The sequence below is a fragment of the Urocampus carinirostris genome, chromosome 18, assembly GCF_059441175.1.
Source record: "Urocampus carinirostris isolate Australia breed hairy pipefish chromosome 18, RoL_Ucar_1.0, whole genome shotgun sequence".
Taxonomy (NCBI): Eukaryota; Metazoa; Chordata; class Actinopteri; order Syngnathiformes; family Syngnathidae; genus Urocampus; species Urocampus carinirostris.
The window spans coordinates 17,167,736-17,184,293 of NC_142366.1; the positions used below are offsets into that span (position 1 = coordinate 17,167,736).

Sequence of the window (16,558 nt, forward strand, 5' to 3'; positions counted from 1 at the left end):
TGATGGGCAACTCTATTTTAAACTGTTAAAACAATAAAATTATCGCTTTTTACTTTGAAGTTTTTGTTGATTATTGTATTTTCAGTGTTTGTCTTTTGTTTTTCACCCTATTTTTGATTTAAGTGGAAAAAATGAGTTACACTGCTGTTGAATTGCATACCAGAGTAGAACATGGCTTATGTATTTTGATTTAAAAGTTCATTGTTTCATATTGTCCCATGCAAAAGAAAACCAATGCAAAATGACCACAGCATAGCAGCAAGATGCCATACAAACATGGTGACAACTACTTGGTATGGGTTCAGCTATTTAAAAGAAATAACTGATAGTTCATGGGCTGTACGACAGCTGAGTGGTTAGCGCGTCTGCTTTACAGTTCTGAGGTCTTGCGGTCAAATCCAGCCACCAGCCTTTCTGTGTAGAGTTTGCATGCTTTCCTCCCACATTCCAAAAACATGCATGTCAGGTTAATCAGCCGGTTCAAATTGTCCCGGGGTAAGAACGAGATAGTGAGTTGTCTGTCTTTGTGTGCCCTGCGATTGGCTGGCAACTAAATCCGGGTGTCCCCTGCCCACTGCCCCAAAATGGCCTGGATGGGCTCCAGCACCCCTGCGACCCTACTGAGGATAAGCGGTGCAGACAATGGATGATGGTTCATGGATCTTTGCCTTATATTCAAATCAATGGCCCAATCCCATTTCTCTCACTCGGCCCTGAGGACCCTCCAGTGAGGTCCCTCGATAGAGGAGTGCCCTCCGCCGGTGGAGTGCAAAGTGGAGATGGTTTGGACAAGACTTGCAAGGTTCCACCCCTGTCCAGGAGATGGCGGTAATATTAATTGGCTGTAGACCTCAGTGACGTATTGGTCTACGTCACATGTAAACAACTCGAGTCTCAACCTGTAGTGTGTCAGTTGGAGAGTTCGTGCAACGTTAAAAATGCCCGCTACTGCTGTGTTATTACCGATTGCCTGAAAGCTCTTCATCTTTTCCGTGTCTCCAATCACCGGAGGAGAAATGTGCTATACTGAAGACAGCTTCGGCGCTATGTAGTGCTGATTCATCTTTACAAGGTACGTACACTCATTAAAAAAAATGACCCGTTCGGTCAAATACAGTAAGAGTTAACATACAATGCACGTTCACATAATACCCTATGTTTGTGTAGACATAAATGGCAATCTACTTATTAGTATCTTAATGCCATTTTATGACATATTGTAGGGGTCTTGAATCTGTGACATGACGAAACGTAAACAAACACAAGAACAGTCCACCTGACCCTTTAGCTGGCACAATATCGTCACCAAACTTCCCTGTACGACCCAAAAACCTTAGTTCATAAGGAATTTAATTCAAAAGAGTTGTCATTGAATATAAAAAGGTCATTTCAACATTTTTTCATGATGCTTACATCACAGTTAAAGCGGTCTTTTTCTTTTCTATGCCCACATTTATGTCTAAATTGATTTGTTATCTATTGTGTTCCAGAGTGGCTGTCCCATAAGCGTGGACAGGTTGGACAGGAATGTTCCCATCCTGTGCTTATGGTTGGATGTGGAGTCAGAACTCATTCAGGACTTAAGGTTGAGCAAGAAGGTTATGTGGGCCCTGCAGGAGCTGCTAAAGAGGGAACAGGGCCATGGCTGGAGGTCTTGATCTACGTGTACTGGCTGGTCCACGCTCTGTCCTACCGTGTGGTGTCACGGGTCTTCAGGGTTCCCAGGTCCACCGTACAAAGAATTGTCCACAGTTAATATGGAATAAATTGCCCAAAAGCCATATTTTAGGCTCTGGAAGTCAGACCCGCATTTGCATTATGTGCTTTTCTGCATTACTATTCAATAAACATCTTCATTTTGAGTAACACCTTGGTGGTTTATTTCATAATGATGTGAGATACTGTGTGTGAACTATGTGACTGTTGGACAGAAAACAACTACAAATCACTCCAGCTTAAATAATAGTTTACTTTCAGAAAAACAAACTCACATTGGGCCAAAATACATAATAGTAAATAAATAATGTGTCACAAATTTTAACAAAAATATACCAATACTTCCATGAAGCTGGGAAACACAAACTGGAACTTCATTGAGTTCTTAATAAAAAAAAATATTTTCCTTTTATAAAACAAAGGGAAACATTGCAGAGATGTCACTGTTCTGGAAATTTGTCCACGAGCTTCCCAAAAAGGACAGGAACCGCTCAGTTTTGGCCACAGTTTCTTCGAGCCTTTTCCTCACTCCGGCAGACTCCACTTTCAAAAAGTCAAGGAGTGTATTGTGCTTCCTTTTTTTTCTGGGTGATTTGGGGTTTGGCGCCGGATTAGAAGGTGCCAACGACGTGCCCGGTGGTGTGGATGGCGTGGTAGCTGTGATGGTGACCAGCTCTTCCACGGGACGTTCTACAGTGGCCTTTAGGTTGGGTGGAAAAAACAAGAATTACTTAATGCTGATGTATTATACAAAAACAACTGTGTATAGGGTGCTCAACAAGTTGATGTGAGACAGGAAATTATAGGATGTGTTCTGGATAAGTATTTGATAGTGAATAGATACACAAAATTGACATGTTATTCTTATGGCTGTATGAGCCTTCTATTGGCCAGCATCACATATGCTTTAGAATTGTCTCCACATTTGGACAACATTTTGAGAAGGTAATTAGTTTACTTAATATGTGTTTACAGAGAAGGCAGTGGACTATGTGATAGTAGTTTGTTTCAACTGTATTTCCACGTGAAATTCGGAGACATTACTCATAATGCATGATGAAAACTAATGCATTCTGATCTCACATGAAAGAATCATATTGTAAATAAAACACGACGGGGGTTTTGGGGTTTTTAAGGGTTATTGTTCTATTTTCGTTATTCATTATCCATTATCCGTTATCGGTCAGTTCATAATACGCTACAAAGCCTAGGAGCCGGGACACTCTCAGCCAAAAGGCCAAGCTAAGGTCCTATCCCTAAAGCCTTGCTGCGATCATTGCGAATGCACCCGAAATTGTGTGCAGTAAACAAGCGCTTATGTCCAGAACGGTATTCTGACTATGCTCCTTTAGCGACTGGCCATGTACAGTAGGTCTAGCTATGCTGTACTTTTAGAGTTTCAAAAGGTTGAGTTGTTTTCTTTTACATAACAGGCGTCATAAGTATGTGATAATGGCCGTACCTGAAGACTGTATCGAACCAAAGACAATAGTATCGAAGTACTCGCTCATTATAATATTGAGTCTTATAGTGTTCTGTGACAGGGAATCTATGTGTTCTTAAACGAACGATTATCGAAACAGTTATACTATTGCATACGAGTAATTAAGCATTTTAGGAGGAGATCAAGGTTCTGACAGACAAGCTGAAAGAGGGTGTCGCCATATGCAGGCAATACACAAAGAGGTAAGTATTAGTTTCAGGAGCGAGCAGCAGCAAGTCAACTGCAGGAGAGAGAGTGGGAAAGGTGAGATGGCACAACATTCATTTGGACAGGTAACTTAAAATTAGTTTTATCTGGTTATATCAGTATCAGAAATATTTTATTAACACTCCACTTATTGAAACATGAATATTTTGTTTGTTTGTTTGTACATGATTCAATTGTTTGTTTGTTTGTAAATGATTCAAATTGAATCTTTTCTTCCGGCGCCGTCACGAATGGCAGCCACTCCAGCAGCTCCCGTGTTATTTTCGATTGTTCTCGATTGTTCTCAGCTCAGGGATGCTGCTGGAAATGTGAATTTCCCTTCGGGGATGAACAAAGTATCTATCTATCTATCTATCTATCTATCTAAAAGGACGACTCGTTTAAGATAAAAAAAGGGATGGGCTGAACCGTGATTTTCTGCACAGTTATCCTACTTTACAGTTTGTAGCGTGAAGATTTTTTTGCCAGCTCCCTTGGTAGATTAGTGCACTTCGTAAAGTAGCGATTTTGCAATGTTCGTGTTTTAACGCGAAAATACGATTTTCTATTGCATTTACGTCTAACTAAGATATCTCAATACATTTTGTTGCAAATACATGCGTGGTTGTGGAAAACTACTTACATTTGTGCGGTTCCTTTTCGGGCATGTTTGTTGATATTGAGAATTCGCAAAGCCTTCTGGGTAGTCACTTCGCTGCCAAGTGAGGTCGAGAGCCCCCTCGGTCTTGAAGTGGTTACGACATGGTTTGAGGGCACTTCTGCCTCGGTCTTGAGAGTATCGGGACACATTGTCATGATTGTTTTCTGTTTTTAGTGTCAATAAATTTGTTCAAACCAAAAAAAACAACCCATTTTCACGTGAACGCGCAAACCGAGTGACTAGGGCACATAGCGAGTGAAAGTGCGAAGAATGGGAAAAAGTGGGCGGAGCACTGATGACGTCATATTTAGTTTATTTTTCGGGTGTGTTTCAAAAAACTCACACAAGTGCCTTAAAAATGACGAAGAAATTCATTTTATATCTTGTATCCTTCATTTTGTGCCCCTTGGACGCAACTGGGACCGCAGTAAGTAAGTACTGTATACTTTTCTCGTTTTAAATATCGATTTTTTTTTTGATCGACATCAAATTTGTGAAAGATTTTATGCAACGAGATTAGACACGGCACTCCGGGGTGAAACATGGAAGAAAGACTTAAAAGTGAAATATTTATGATACATAATGGTGAGGAAAGACGGGAAAAACGTGTTCTGTTCACGTATTTTTTGCTCACCTTTACTCGATATGATTTGAATATTTGACAAGTAGAAGAAGCTAGATCTTGGCGTTGAAGCCGACAACACTAGTCTTCTGCAAAAAAAACCTAGTTTCCAGGTTAGAAGAAGCTAGTTTTGTGATCATTAAACTCCATTTTATGATACTTTTAAAGTGCACTTTGACCCTTATCCGTACACTTTCGATTCAACCCAACACTGCGTTCATTTAACGTTGTTTTTATTCACCTTTCAACGTAAACTGGATACAAAAAACTAGAAATGCTCCTTAAAACGAAAGCAACACGAGAGTTAATGCAACCATTTCATTTTCCTCACTAACAACTCGCTGTTCTAAGAACTGAAAAGCAAGAGAGAGAGAGGGAGAGATGGGGAAAGAAAGAGAGTGAGAGAGAGAGAAGGGGAAAGAGAGAGAAGAGAGAAGGGGAAAGCAAGAGAGATAGAGGGAGGGAGACAAGAGAGAAGGAGAAAGCAATAGAGAGAGGGAGAGATGGGGAAAGAAAGAGAGTGAGAGAGAAGGGGAAAGAGAGAGAGAGAGAGACAAGAGAGAAGGGAAAGCAAGAGAGAGAGGGAGAGGGAGAAGGGGAAAGAGAGAGAGAAGAGAGAAGGGGAAAGCAAGAGAGATAGAGGGAGGGAGACAAGAGAGAGAGGGAGAGAATGGGAAAGAGAGAAAGAGAAGAGAAGTGGAAAGCAAGAGAGAGAAAGGGAGAGACAAGAGAGAAGGGGAAAGCAAGAGAGAGAGAGGGAGAGATGGGGAAAGAAAGAGAGTGAGAGAGAGAGAAGGGGAAAGAGAGAGAGATAGAGGGAGGGAGACAAGAGAGAAGGAGAAAGCAATAGAGAGAGGGAGAGATGGGGAAAGAAAGAGAGTGAGAGAGAGAGAAGGGGAAATAGAGAGAAGAGAGAAAGGGAAAGCAAGAGAGATAGAGGGAGGGAGACAAGAGAGAGAGGGAGACAATGGGAAAGAGAGAAAGAGAAGAGAAGTGGAAAGCAAGAGAGAGAAAGGGAGAGACAAGAGAGAAGGGGAAAGCAAGAGAGAGAGAGGGAGAGATGGGGAAAGAAAGAGAGTGAGAGAGAGAGAAGGGGAAAGAGAGAGAGATAGAGGGAGGGAGACAAGAGAGAAGGAGAAAGCAATAGAGAGAGGGAGAGATGGGGAAAGAAAGAGAGTGAGAGAGAAGGGGAAAGCAAGAGAGAGAGAGAGGGAGAGATGGGGAAAGAAAGAGAGTGAGAGAGAGAGAAGGGGAAAGAGAGAGAAGAGAGAAAGGGAAAGCAAGAGAGATAGAGGGAGGGAGACAAGAGAGAAGGAGAAAGCAATAGAGAGAGGGAGAGATGGGGAAAGAAAGAGAGTGAGAGAGAAGGGGAAAGAGAGAGAGAGAGAGACAAGAGAGAAAGGAAAGCAAGAGAGAGAGGGAGAAGGGGAAAGAGAGAGAGAAGAGAGAAGGGGAAAGCAAGAGAGATAGAGGGAGGGAGACAAGAGAGAGAGGGAGAGAATGGGAAAGAGAGAAAGAGAAGAGAAGTGGAAAGCAAGAGAGAGAGAAGAGAGAAGGGGAAAGCAAGAGAGATAGATGACTATAACCTTAACCCTAACCCCAGCTTTAACCCTTACCCCTAACCCTTACCCTTAACTTTAACCCCAAACCCTAACCCTGACTTTAACCTGTACCCCTAACCTTAACCCAACACTAACACTAACCATGACCTTTACACTAACCTTAACCCAACCCTTAACTTTACCTCCAAACCCTAACCCTGACTTTAACCTGTACCCCTAACCTTAACCCTAACCCTGACTTTAAACCGAACCCTTACCATAACCCTAACTTTTCCCCTTTCCCCTTTCTCCTAACTCTGAAATAAACTAGTTCAAACCCAAAAAATGCAGAGAGACCGGATCAGTCACAGAAAGTTAATCGTCCATCTAGCTACCGATCAAACCAGTCTCAGGCACGTGACTTCAAATTCAAATTCCTGAGTTGTTGTTACGACTTCTTCCGAAAATGAAACGAAAGAATAAATAAAATAACAAAAGGAAAAAGAGATAAAAGAAGAAAATAAGAATACACTTTACATTTCCATACAAACAACGGGAAATAGAATTGAAATATCTATAAATCTACAAAAAAAGCTCTACACATTTAAAGGGACAGTGTGTATTATTTAGTGACCCAAAAAACTTTCATTCAGTGAAAAAAAAAACATTGTTTGGTTGGCGAGTTAGTGAGTTGGATCCCTTAACCACTAGGGTGATAGGGGCAGCTTTTTCTGTGGTGTGTCATGGGCAAGTACAGCCTGGTGGCGCCCATCGCTCTCTAGGGCATTATATGTTTCCACCAGGTCTCGAACCTGGGCCGTGCGTCTTTGGCACATAATGAAATCCCTTAACCACTAGGGTCGTAGGGTGCACCATTTCCTGTGGTGTGTCTTGGGCAAGTACAGCCTAGGGGGGCCCATCCTTCTCCGGGACATACGTTTTCACCCGGTCTTGAACTGAGGACCTTTCACATTGAAGGCAAATGTGTTATCCACTGCACTCATTGGTTGGATCCCTTAACCACTAGGGTGATAGGGACAGCTTTTTCTGTGGTGTGTCATGGGCAAGTACAGCCTGGTGGCGCCCATCGCTCTCTAGGGCATTATATGTTTCCACCAGGTCTCGAACCTGGGCAGTGCATCTTTGGCACATAATGAAATCCCTTAACCACTAGGGTCGTAGGGTGCACCATTTCCTGTGGTGTGTCTTGGGCAAGTACAGCCTGGTGGCGCCCATCTAGGGCATTATATGTTTCCACCAGGTCTCGAACCTAGGCCGTGCGTCTTTGGCACATAATGAAATCCCTTAACCACTAGGGTCGTAGGGTGCACCATTTCCTGTGAAGTGTCTTGGGCAAGTACAGCCTAGGGGGGCCCATCCTTCTCCGGGACATATGTTTTCACCCGGTCTTGAACTGAGGACCTTTCACATTGAAGGCAAATGTGTTATCCACTGCACTCATTGGTTGGATCCCTTAACCACTAGGGTGATAGGAGCAGCTTTTTCTGTGGTGTGTCATGGGCAAGTAATATATGAATATATTATGAGAATATGAATCAAATGACGACTCACAACACGTGGTAAGCTTTCTCTCCTGGCTTTGTACTCCGGCAAAACGAACATAAAATGCAACCAGGGTTGGGTAGGGTTACTTTAACTGGATTACTTTCAATTACTTTTGGATGACTCCAATACCAAATATGCTAATAAAAGAGAAAAGAAACGAAATATGAATCAAATGAAGACTCACAACACGTGGTAAGCTTTCTCTCCTGGCTTTGATCTCTGGCAAAACGAACATAAAATGCAACCAGGGTTGGGTAGGGTTACTTTAACTGGATTACTTTCAATGACTTTTGGATTACTCAAGTACCAAATATGCTAATAAAAGACAAAATAAACTAAATATGAATAAAATGATGACTCACAACACGTGGTAAGCTTTCTCTCTTGGCTTTGATCTCCGGCAAAACAAACATAAAATGCGACCAGGGTTGGGTAGGGTTACTTTAACTGGATTACTTTCAATGACTTTTGGATTACTCAAGTACCAAATATGCTAATAAAAGACAAAATAAACTAAATATGAATAAAATGATGACTCACAACACGTGGTAAGCTTTCTCTCCTGGCTTTGATCTCTTTGATCTCCGGCAAAACGAACATCAAATGCGACAGAAACAAAATGAAAATCAATCCAAACAGCTTTCCAACATCATTTTTGCCGTTCCATGTATTCCGTTCCTCCCCAAGCCTGCACAAAATGTAGTCATTTTATTCATATTTCGTTTCTTTTGTCTTTTATTAGCATATTTGCTATTGGAGTAATCCAAAAGTAATTGAAAGTAATCCAGTTAAAGTAACCCTACCCAACCCTGTCAATTTGCTTTGTACAATAGTTTCGATTTCCCGTGAATGCGTCCCATGTCTTCTGCTGTTACATACCTGTCAACCTGTACAAAGTACGTTTAGAATAGAATAGAATATACCTTTATTGTCATATGTTGTGACAACGAAATTGGATGTGGCACTCCAGGGCCACATTTTACAGTTAGGACAAAGAAAACAAAGAAGATAAAGGAACAGAGAAGATGTTTGTACTGTCCTTGTTGCAGGCTTTGTTTTCCTCTGGAGGGGGCTGTATGAGGGGGTGAGGGACAGACAGAGATGGCCGGATCCAACTAGATATTTGATCTTACTGTACACACATTCCAGTGTTTTTTCCCCTGGTTGCTCAGTCCACGTATTGAATGAATTTGGGAAGTACAGTCCTTAAGCATGCTTGATTAAAGTCGCCGGCGACGATAAAAGTTCCATCGGGGTGTGCGAGCGGCTGTTTATTGATAGCAGCGGGCAGGAGATTTAGCGCTATGCTAACGTTAGCATCCGGTGGAACGTAAACAGCAACCACAATGACCACAGTTAGCTCTCTCGGTAGATAGAAGGGTCTACACGATACTGCTAGAAACTCTATATCGAGTGTGCAGTGTGTGTCAATGATTCGGCTGTTTTTGCAGCGCATAGTCCCCCACCCCTGTTTTTACCGTAGTCTCCGTCTCGGTCGTGCCGGTGAAGCTTGCGTCCTGCTAGTTGGACCGCGGCGTCGGGGAAGCCAAGACTCCGTGGTGACAAAAATACTGCAATTTCGGACGAAGCTGTTGGTGGCGATCCGCAGCTCAAATTCACTCAATTTGTGGACGATGGATCTGGCGGATCATGGATCAAAATTGAGTCATTTTATTCATATTTACTTTCTTTTGTCTTTTATTATTATTAGCATATTTGGTATTGGAGTAATCCAAAAGTCATTGAAAGTAATCCAGTGAAAGTAACCCTACCCAACCCTGTAAATGGGTGTATGCACTTACTTCCCATTGGACCTGAATGTCCTTCCCCCAAACAGAATCCCCAACGGTCCAAGTCTACAGCCATCACCCTGGAAAGTTTGGCAAAGCAAACACACTGATCTGCTACGTGAGTCAGTTCCACCCACCAGATATCGGCATTCAACTGTTAAAGAACAACGTGGTGATGTCGGATGCCGTCGAAAGCGAGCTGAGCTTCGATAGAAACTTCCACTTCCATCAGACCAAGCATGTCCAATTCACACCCACCAAGGAGGACAAATACATCTGCCGTGTCACTCATGCCTCAAGTCCTCCCATGGATATTTACTGGGGTGAGTAAAGAGACGTTTATCGGAAAACGAAAACTCCGACGAGCATTCTCGGCGCACAAGAAAATCTAGGCAACGCACAAAAATGAGGGCTCAAAATGACTAATTAAGAAGCGACTTAAGTCAAAGTTACAGTGCATGAAGGTCAAAAATACACGGGTTCCCCTGGCGTCGAGTCCTAAATGCGGTATTTTGAAGTAGAACGAAGTTGAGTAAAGTTAGTAGAGTTTGTCGAGAACCGGCTTCTTCGGCTCGGCTCACTCAAAGGAACTGGCTCTTTCGGGTCCTATCTATCTATCTATCTTTCTAGACATCTAGACATCTATCTAATCTATCTATCTAGACATCTATCTAGACATCTGGATATCTATCTAGACATCTGGATATCTATCTAGACATCTGGACATCTATGTAGACATCTATCTATCTAGACATCTATCTATCTAGACATCTATCTATCTATCTAGACATCTATCTATCTAGACATCTAGACATCTATCTATCTAGACATCTATCTATCCATCTAGACATCTATCTATCTAGACATCTATCTATCCATCTAGACATCTATCTATCTGGACATCTATCTATCTGGACATCGAGACATCTATCTAGACATCTATCTATCTAGACATCTATCTATCTAGACATCTATCCATCCATCTAGACATCTATCTATCTAGACATCTATCTATCTATCTCTATCTATCTATCTAGACATCTATCTATCTAAACATCTATCTATCTAGACATCTATGTAACTAGACATCTATCTATCTAGACATCTATCTATCTACCTATCTATCTATCATCTAGACATCTAGACATCTATCTATCTACACATCTATCTATCTAGACATCTATCTGGACATCTATCTATCTGGACATCTATCTAGACATCTATCTATCTAGACATCTATTTATCTGGACATCTATCTATCTAGACATCTATCTGGACATCTATCTATCTGGACATCTATCTATCTGGACATCGAGACATCTATCTAGACATCTACCTAATCCATTTATCTATCCATCTATCTATCTATCTATCTAGACATCTATCTATCTAGACATCTATCTATCTATCTATCTATCTATCTATCTATCTATCTATCTATCTATCTATCTATCTATCTATCTATCTATCTATCTATCTATCTATCTATCTATCTATCTATCTATCTATCTATCTATCTATCTATCTATCTATCTATCTATCTATCTATCTATCTGGACATCTATCTATCTGGACATCTATCTATCTATCCGGACATCTATCTATCTAGACATCTATCTATACATCTATATAGACATCTACCTAATCCATCTATCTAGACATCTATCTATCTGGACATCTATCTAGACATCTATCTATCTGGACATCTATCTATCTGGACATCTATCTATCTGGACATCTATCTAGACATCTATCTAGACATCTACCTAATCTATCTATCTAGACATCTATCTATCTAGACATCTATCTATCTAGACATCTATCTAGACATCTACCTAATCCATCTATCTAGACATCTATCTATCTAGAAATCTATCTATCTATCTAGACGTCTATCTATCTAGACATCTATCTAGACATCTATCTATCTAGAAATCTATCTATCTATCTAAACGTCTATCTATCTAGACATCTATCTAGACATCTATCTATCCATCTATCATAAGTATATCTTTTAGTATTTTTTTCTCAAAAGGAAATTTACATTATTATTTGAGGCTCTTCAAACTAGATGATGTTCACCATTGGCATGGAAACCCCTTAAAAGTGCTTGAATTTGGTCATGGAAAGAGTGTAAGAACCCTGCTTACAGGTGACTGATGATGAAATGAAATGAAATGATTAGAATGGTAAGTGAAAATATGCATTTCATTTCTCTTCCAGAACCCAACATGTGAGCAGGGGACCAGTGATTTGCTCGCATAGCAATTCAGCCAGCATCGCGGACTTCTCGCCAAAAATTGCAAGGAATAGTCGCAACAAAATTGAAGCTTTTACCAGTGTCTGAAACTCATGACGTTGTCTGCTCCAAGCCACGTGAACTCCTCTTTCCACGATGCTTTTAATGTACGTTTACGTTTTGTAGCGTCAACCATTTTGTTCGCTTCTTTTGAATCTTTCTTCTGGGGCTGAGGTTTTGGCTTGATTCCTAACCACCGATCCATTTTTTTTTTGCGTTCTCTGTGCGTCTACTTTGGAAAATGATACGCGAATTCACGACGTTATAACGCTCGGGAAAGTCCGGAAGCAGGAAGTTATTCAATGCAGGTTTCTGCTGCAGAGTATACAAATTGCTAAACAAACAAATTCCGAAATTTCCAAAACGAAGGAAGATTTCGAAATTTCCAAAACAAACGAAGATTTTGAAATCGGAATAAAACATTTTGTTAAATAAAAGTTGTTGTTTTTTCCTCCGTGGAGGATCTGCACACCATACACTCAATTTTACTCAAGTCATTATTTAGATAAAGACAATGCTTACCAAACTATCAGTCCAACTCCAAATGACTAAATCCAAAGATTTTTTTTCTCCGGTGTCGTAAAAGATGCGCGGCTTCCTCCTTCCACTGTTGTGGATTAACTGTAAGTCAGCGGCCTTCGAGCTGATGGTGGCCTGTTGTGTGCAGACATCTGGCAGGACGTTGTGAGATAATGTTGATACAAGAAGTCACAACATATTGACTGAGCGAAGCAAAATAAGTTGCGCCACTTATTTTGGAGATATGCGCAGAGACAGAAATATGGCAAAGAGGGAACATACTTCATTGCATCCGTTCATTCATCCAAGACATGTTCGAAATTCGTCCGAGAGACGCTGGCCTTTATACTGTGTTCAAAAACATCACGTGATGTTTTTCTCGGAATTGAAAGTGTTTTTTCCCGGCCCCGACTTTGCTCAGTCAACATCTTGTGACTTCTTGTATCAACATTATCTCATAACATCCTGCCAGATGTCTGCACACAACAGGCCACCGTCAGCTCGGTTACAGTTAATCCACAACACCACGTCCTTATGTCAAATTTCCGCTTCTTGCCAATAGCTTACAACCTTTCTTTTTGCTTTTTGACCAAATCTTTCACTATTTGCAGCCTGTAATCTGCAGAATCTGATTTGCTCTTGGTGCCTTGTTGTTTAGTTTCACTTTCATTCGCTGCGCGTTGCCGCGAGGCGGACTTTGGAGCTTCACCTTTTATTTATACAATGCACTCGCAGTGCACACTTGATTCGGAGGACTCGGCCCCAAGTAAACCCCAAGCGGCGTAGTTTAGCCGAAATGCACAGTTCGTGTTTACTTCGGGTTTATTTCGGACTTGGTTATCAATCTGTCGGGTTTGGGCGGGTTCGGGTTGAAATACCTGTGACGCGGGTCGGGTCGGGCTGAAATGTTTAGGCCCGACCTTACCTCTAATGGCTGGAAACAAGCATGATCCCCAAATATATGCATTTGGAAATTATACGATTAAAAGGGCGCAAAACACAGGCGACATTATTATGCAAATACGCTTGGTTTTCTTTTTTAACTTTTGACATTAAATGAAGGATGATTTAATCCATGGCTCCCACTGCAAAACACTCTACTTTTTTCTACCTTGCTCTCATGTTTCCCCTTCTTTTTGCTGTTACTTCAGCTGTTCCAATAGAAACTAATCAAAGACAAAATTGGTACATGATCCAGAATGAGGAGATGAGCTGAAACTGTCATTTCTTGCGAAGTATCAACAATAAGTGGGACAGAATCATGAAGTGGAACTCACTTTATTGGATATTTCAAACTTTTTTAACAAATAAAAAACGAAAAAGTGCAAAATGATTCAGCCCCTTTACTTTCAGTGCAGCAAACTTTGTCCAGAAGTTCAGTGAGGATATCTGAATGATTCAATGTTGATCTAAATGACGGACGGTGATAAATGGAATCCACCTGTGTGTAATCATGTCTCTGTATAAATGGACCTGCACCGTGATGGTCTCAGAGGTCTGTTTAAAGCGCAGAGAGCATCATGAAGAACGAGGAACACACCAGGCAGGTCCGAGATACTATGATGGAGAAGTTTAAAGCTGGATTTGGATGTAAAAACATTACCCAAGCTTTAAACATCCCAAGGAGCGCAGTGCAAGAAATAATATTGAAACGAAAAGAGTATCAGATCCACCAAGATTGGGCCGTCCCCCTAAACTTCCAGCTCGTACAAGGAGAAAACTAATCAGAGATGCAACCAAGAGGCCCATGATCACTCTGGATGAACTGCAGAGGTCTACAGGAGAATCTGTCCTTAGGACAGCAATTAGTCGTATACTGCACAAATCTGGGCTTTATGGAAGAGTGGCAAGAAGGAAGCCATTTCATATAAAGTATTGTTCAAAGATTGCCACAAGCCACCTGGGAGACACACCAAACGTGGAAGAAGGCGCTCTGGTCAGATGAGACCAAAATCGAACTTTTTGGCAACAATGCGAGACGTTATGTTTGGCGTAAAAGCAGCACAGCTCATCACCCTTAACACACCATCCCCACTGTCAAACATGGTGGTGGCAGCATCATGGTCTGGGGCCAGTAGGGACAGGGAAGATGGTTAAAATTGATGGGAAGATGGATGGAGCCAAATACAGGACCATTCGGGAAGAAAGCCTGATGTGTAAATATATATATTTTTTATTTTTTTTATATACATATATGTGTAACCGCGGTGTACCTGTCCCACCAAAGATCCACATTCACGCTGGACTGGATGATAAGGTTTTTATTACAGTTGCTGCGAATGAATGAGTCACAACACGTGGTAAGCTTTTCTGCTGGCTTTGATCTCGTTGGCAGCTCGTCGTAGACTGCCCAAAACATATCAAAGAGCTTTCTTTTCAGTTTACATAAAATACATTTTAGAATATCAACCATCACAATACATTTTAACAAGAGATCGTATAGTGTTTTTTTAACGTTTACAATGAATTCAACATATTTTTCTTCAAACTGAATTTTAACCAACATCATCCTTTTTATATAGATGAGAAAATAGAAATGATAACAATAACGAGTGTGAGAACGGGTACAATTTACCTGCAAATGATTTGGTCACAACACAACACGTGGTAAGCCTCTCTGCTAGCTTTAAACTCTATAAGGGGAATTAGCATTTTAGCACAACATGCAACGTCCGGCGAAACTAACATAAAAGGCGACAGAAACAAAACGAAAATAAATCCAAACAGATTGACAACATCAATCACATTCCTGTGCATGTTGAGAGATTTGTCAGCTGTGGTTTTAATGTTTAAAATTAACTTTTTTGCGGAGCACCAAAAGATCGTGTCTTACCGTTGGCAGCTCCTTGTAGACTGCCAAAAAACCCCCACCTTCCTGTCGCAAAGTCTAAAGCCAAACCAAACCTTACCACATACCAGCAGGTGGCACTGTTGGACTCATCAATTGCAGGACACTTACACAAAAACTATACAACATATTTCAGCAGGAATTCCAATAAAACAAAAGTTATTATTACACCCGTTGAATTCATGAGTCATAGTGTTAGCGCCATCTAGATGAGCATCATATGACATGTGAAATGAATACAATATTTTTTGACCTACAGGTATTTAAATGCAGGTTTATATGATCATTAATGCCTTTTTGTGTATCATTCGCATCAATATTGTTTTTGAAATAAAGTTGTTTTTTTTTTAAATCATACACATTGTCCCTTTAAGAATGAAAGTGTTTTATATGACTCTTCTTATTGGATGATCAGGATTTTTTTTTATATCTAAAGCCATTTTCAGGTTTTTCCACTTTAAATGGTGTGTAACGAAACAAGTTTTGATGTCTTTTTTTTGCTTTTTACTTAATGAAAGTTCTTTGTACCACTACAAGGTAGTAAATACGACACATTGTCCCTTTAAATTCAGGACACAGTTTTTTAAGGTCAGCTGAGTGCTGCTGAAGTGCAGCGGGTTGCAGAATTTTGCAGGGGCTCGTGGACGTCTGTGGCAAGGTCACGGCGGGAGGTATAAATGGGACTTGATGGCTCCGTTCTTCTTTCATCCGCCTTGCTGTCTACCGTATAATTTGCAAACTGTGTTGCTGAGTGCAGCTGACATTCTGCCCACACAAAAGAAACATAACAATAGTCATAAAAACACAAAAATAGAGCTACACAACCTTCAGTTTGTCGAAAAGATGAATAACTGATGCATATCCCCCCTGAGCTGTTAATTCAGACACTTTTGACTTTTTTTGTTCATGTTTGTTGACAGAGTGTGTATTATTTAGTGCTTTCTATGAGGTTAAACAAAAACTAATTCATTACAAATTTAAAAATGATTAATTTAGATAATAAGATAATACAAATGAGTTATCATATAAACTTAAAATATTTAAAGTATTGGCAGTTAGAGAAATTATCAATTTAATGATCTGCCATTTTGAAGCTACAAGTCCCATATACCACCTATTAGATTGGGCAAATAAAGGGGAAGAGAAATTGTGTGGTTTGGTCACTTTTAGTTTCTGTCGTTCTTATTCTTACATGTGCGTTTCATTGAAATTGAATTGTCTATATTGGCATTGTTTACAACGTAGTGAAACATTGTATGCAATGAGATTAGACATGGCACTCCGAATTAAGTGTTAAGTTTAGGAG

The 16,558-nt window shown here is 40.6% G+C and overlaps 1 protein-coding gene and 1 long non-coding RNA gene across 2 annotated transcripts; one reads left to right on the plus strand and one right to left on the minus strand.

The window, feature by feature from the left end:
- Nucleotides 1-1,949: 1,949 nt before the first annotated feature.
- Nucleotides 1,950-4,356, minus strand: LOC148348520 (uncharacterized). Its single transcript, XR_015847762.1, has 2 exons — nucleotides 4,050-4,356; nucleotides 1,950-2,416 (listed from the first exon to the last, which is right to left on the minus strand). It is a non-coding gene; the product is annotated as an uncharacterized LOC148348520 (long non-coding RNA).
- LOC148348521 (beta-2-microglobulin-like) lies at nucleotides 4,210-13,734 on the plus strand. The gene is made up of 3 exons (XM_088322868.1): nucleotides 4,210-4,498; nucleotides 9,634-9,909; nucleotides 11,810-13,734. The coding sequence occupies exons 1-3, from the start codon at nucleotides 4,363-4,365 to the stop codon at nucleotides 11,821-11,823; spliced, it is 426 nt and encodes a 141-aa protein (XP_088178994.1). The 5' UTR covers nucleotides 4,210-4,362; the 3' UTR covers nucleotides 11,824-13,734.
- Nucleotides 13,735-16,558: the final 2,824 nt, after the last annotated feature.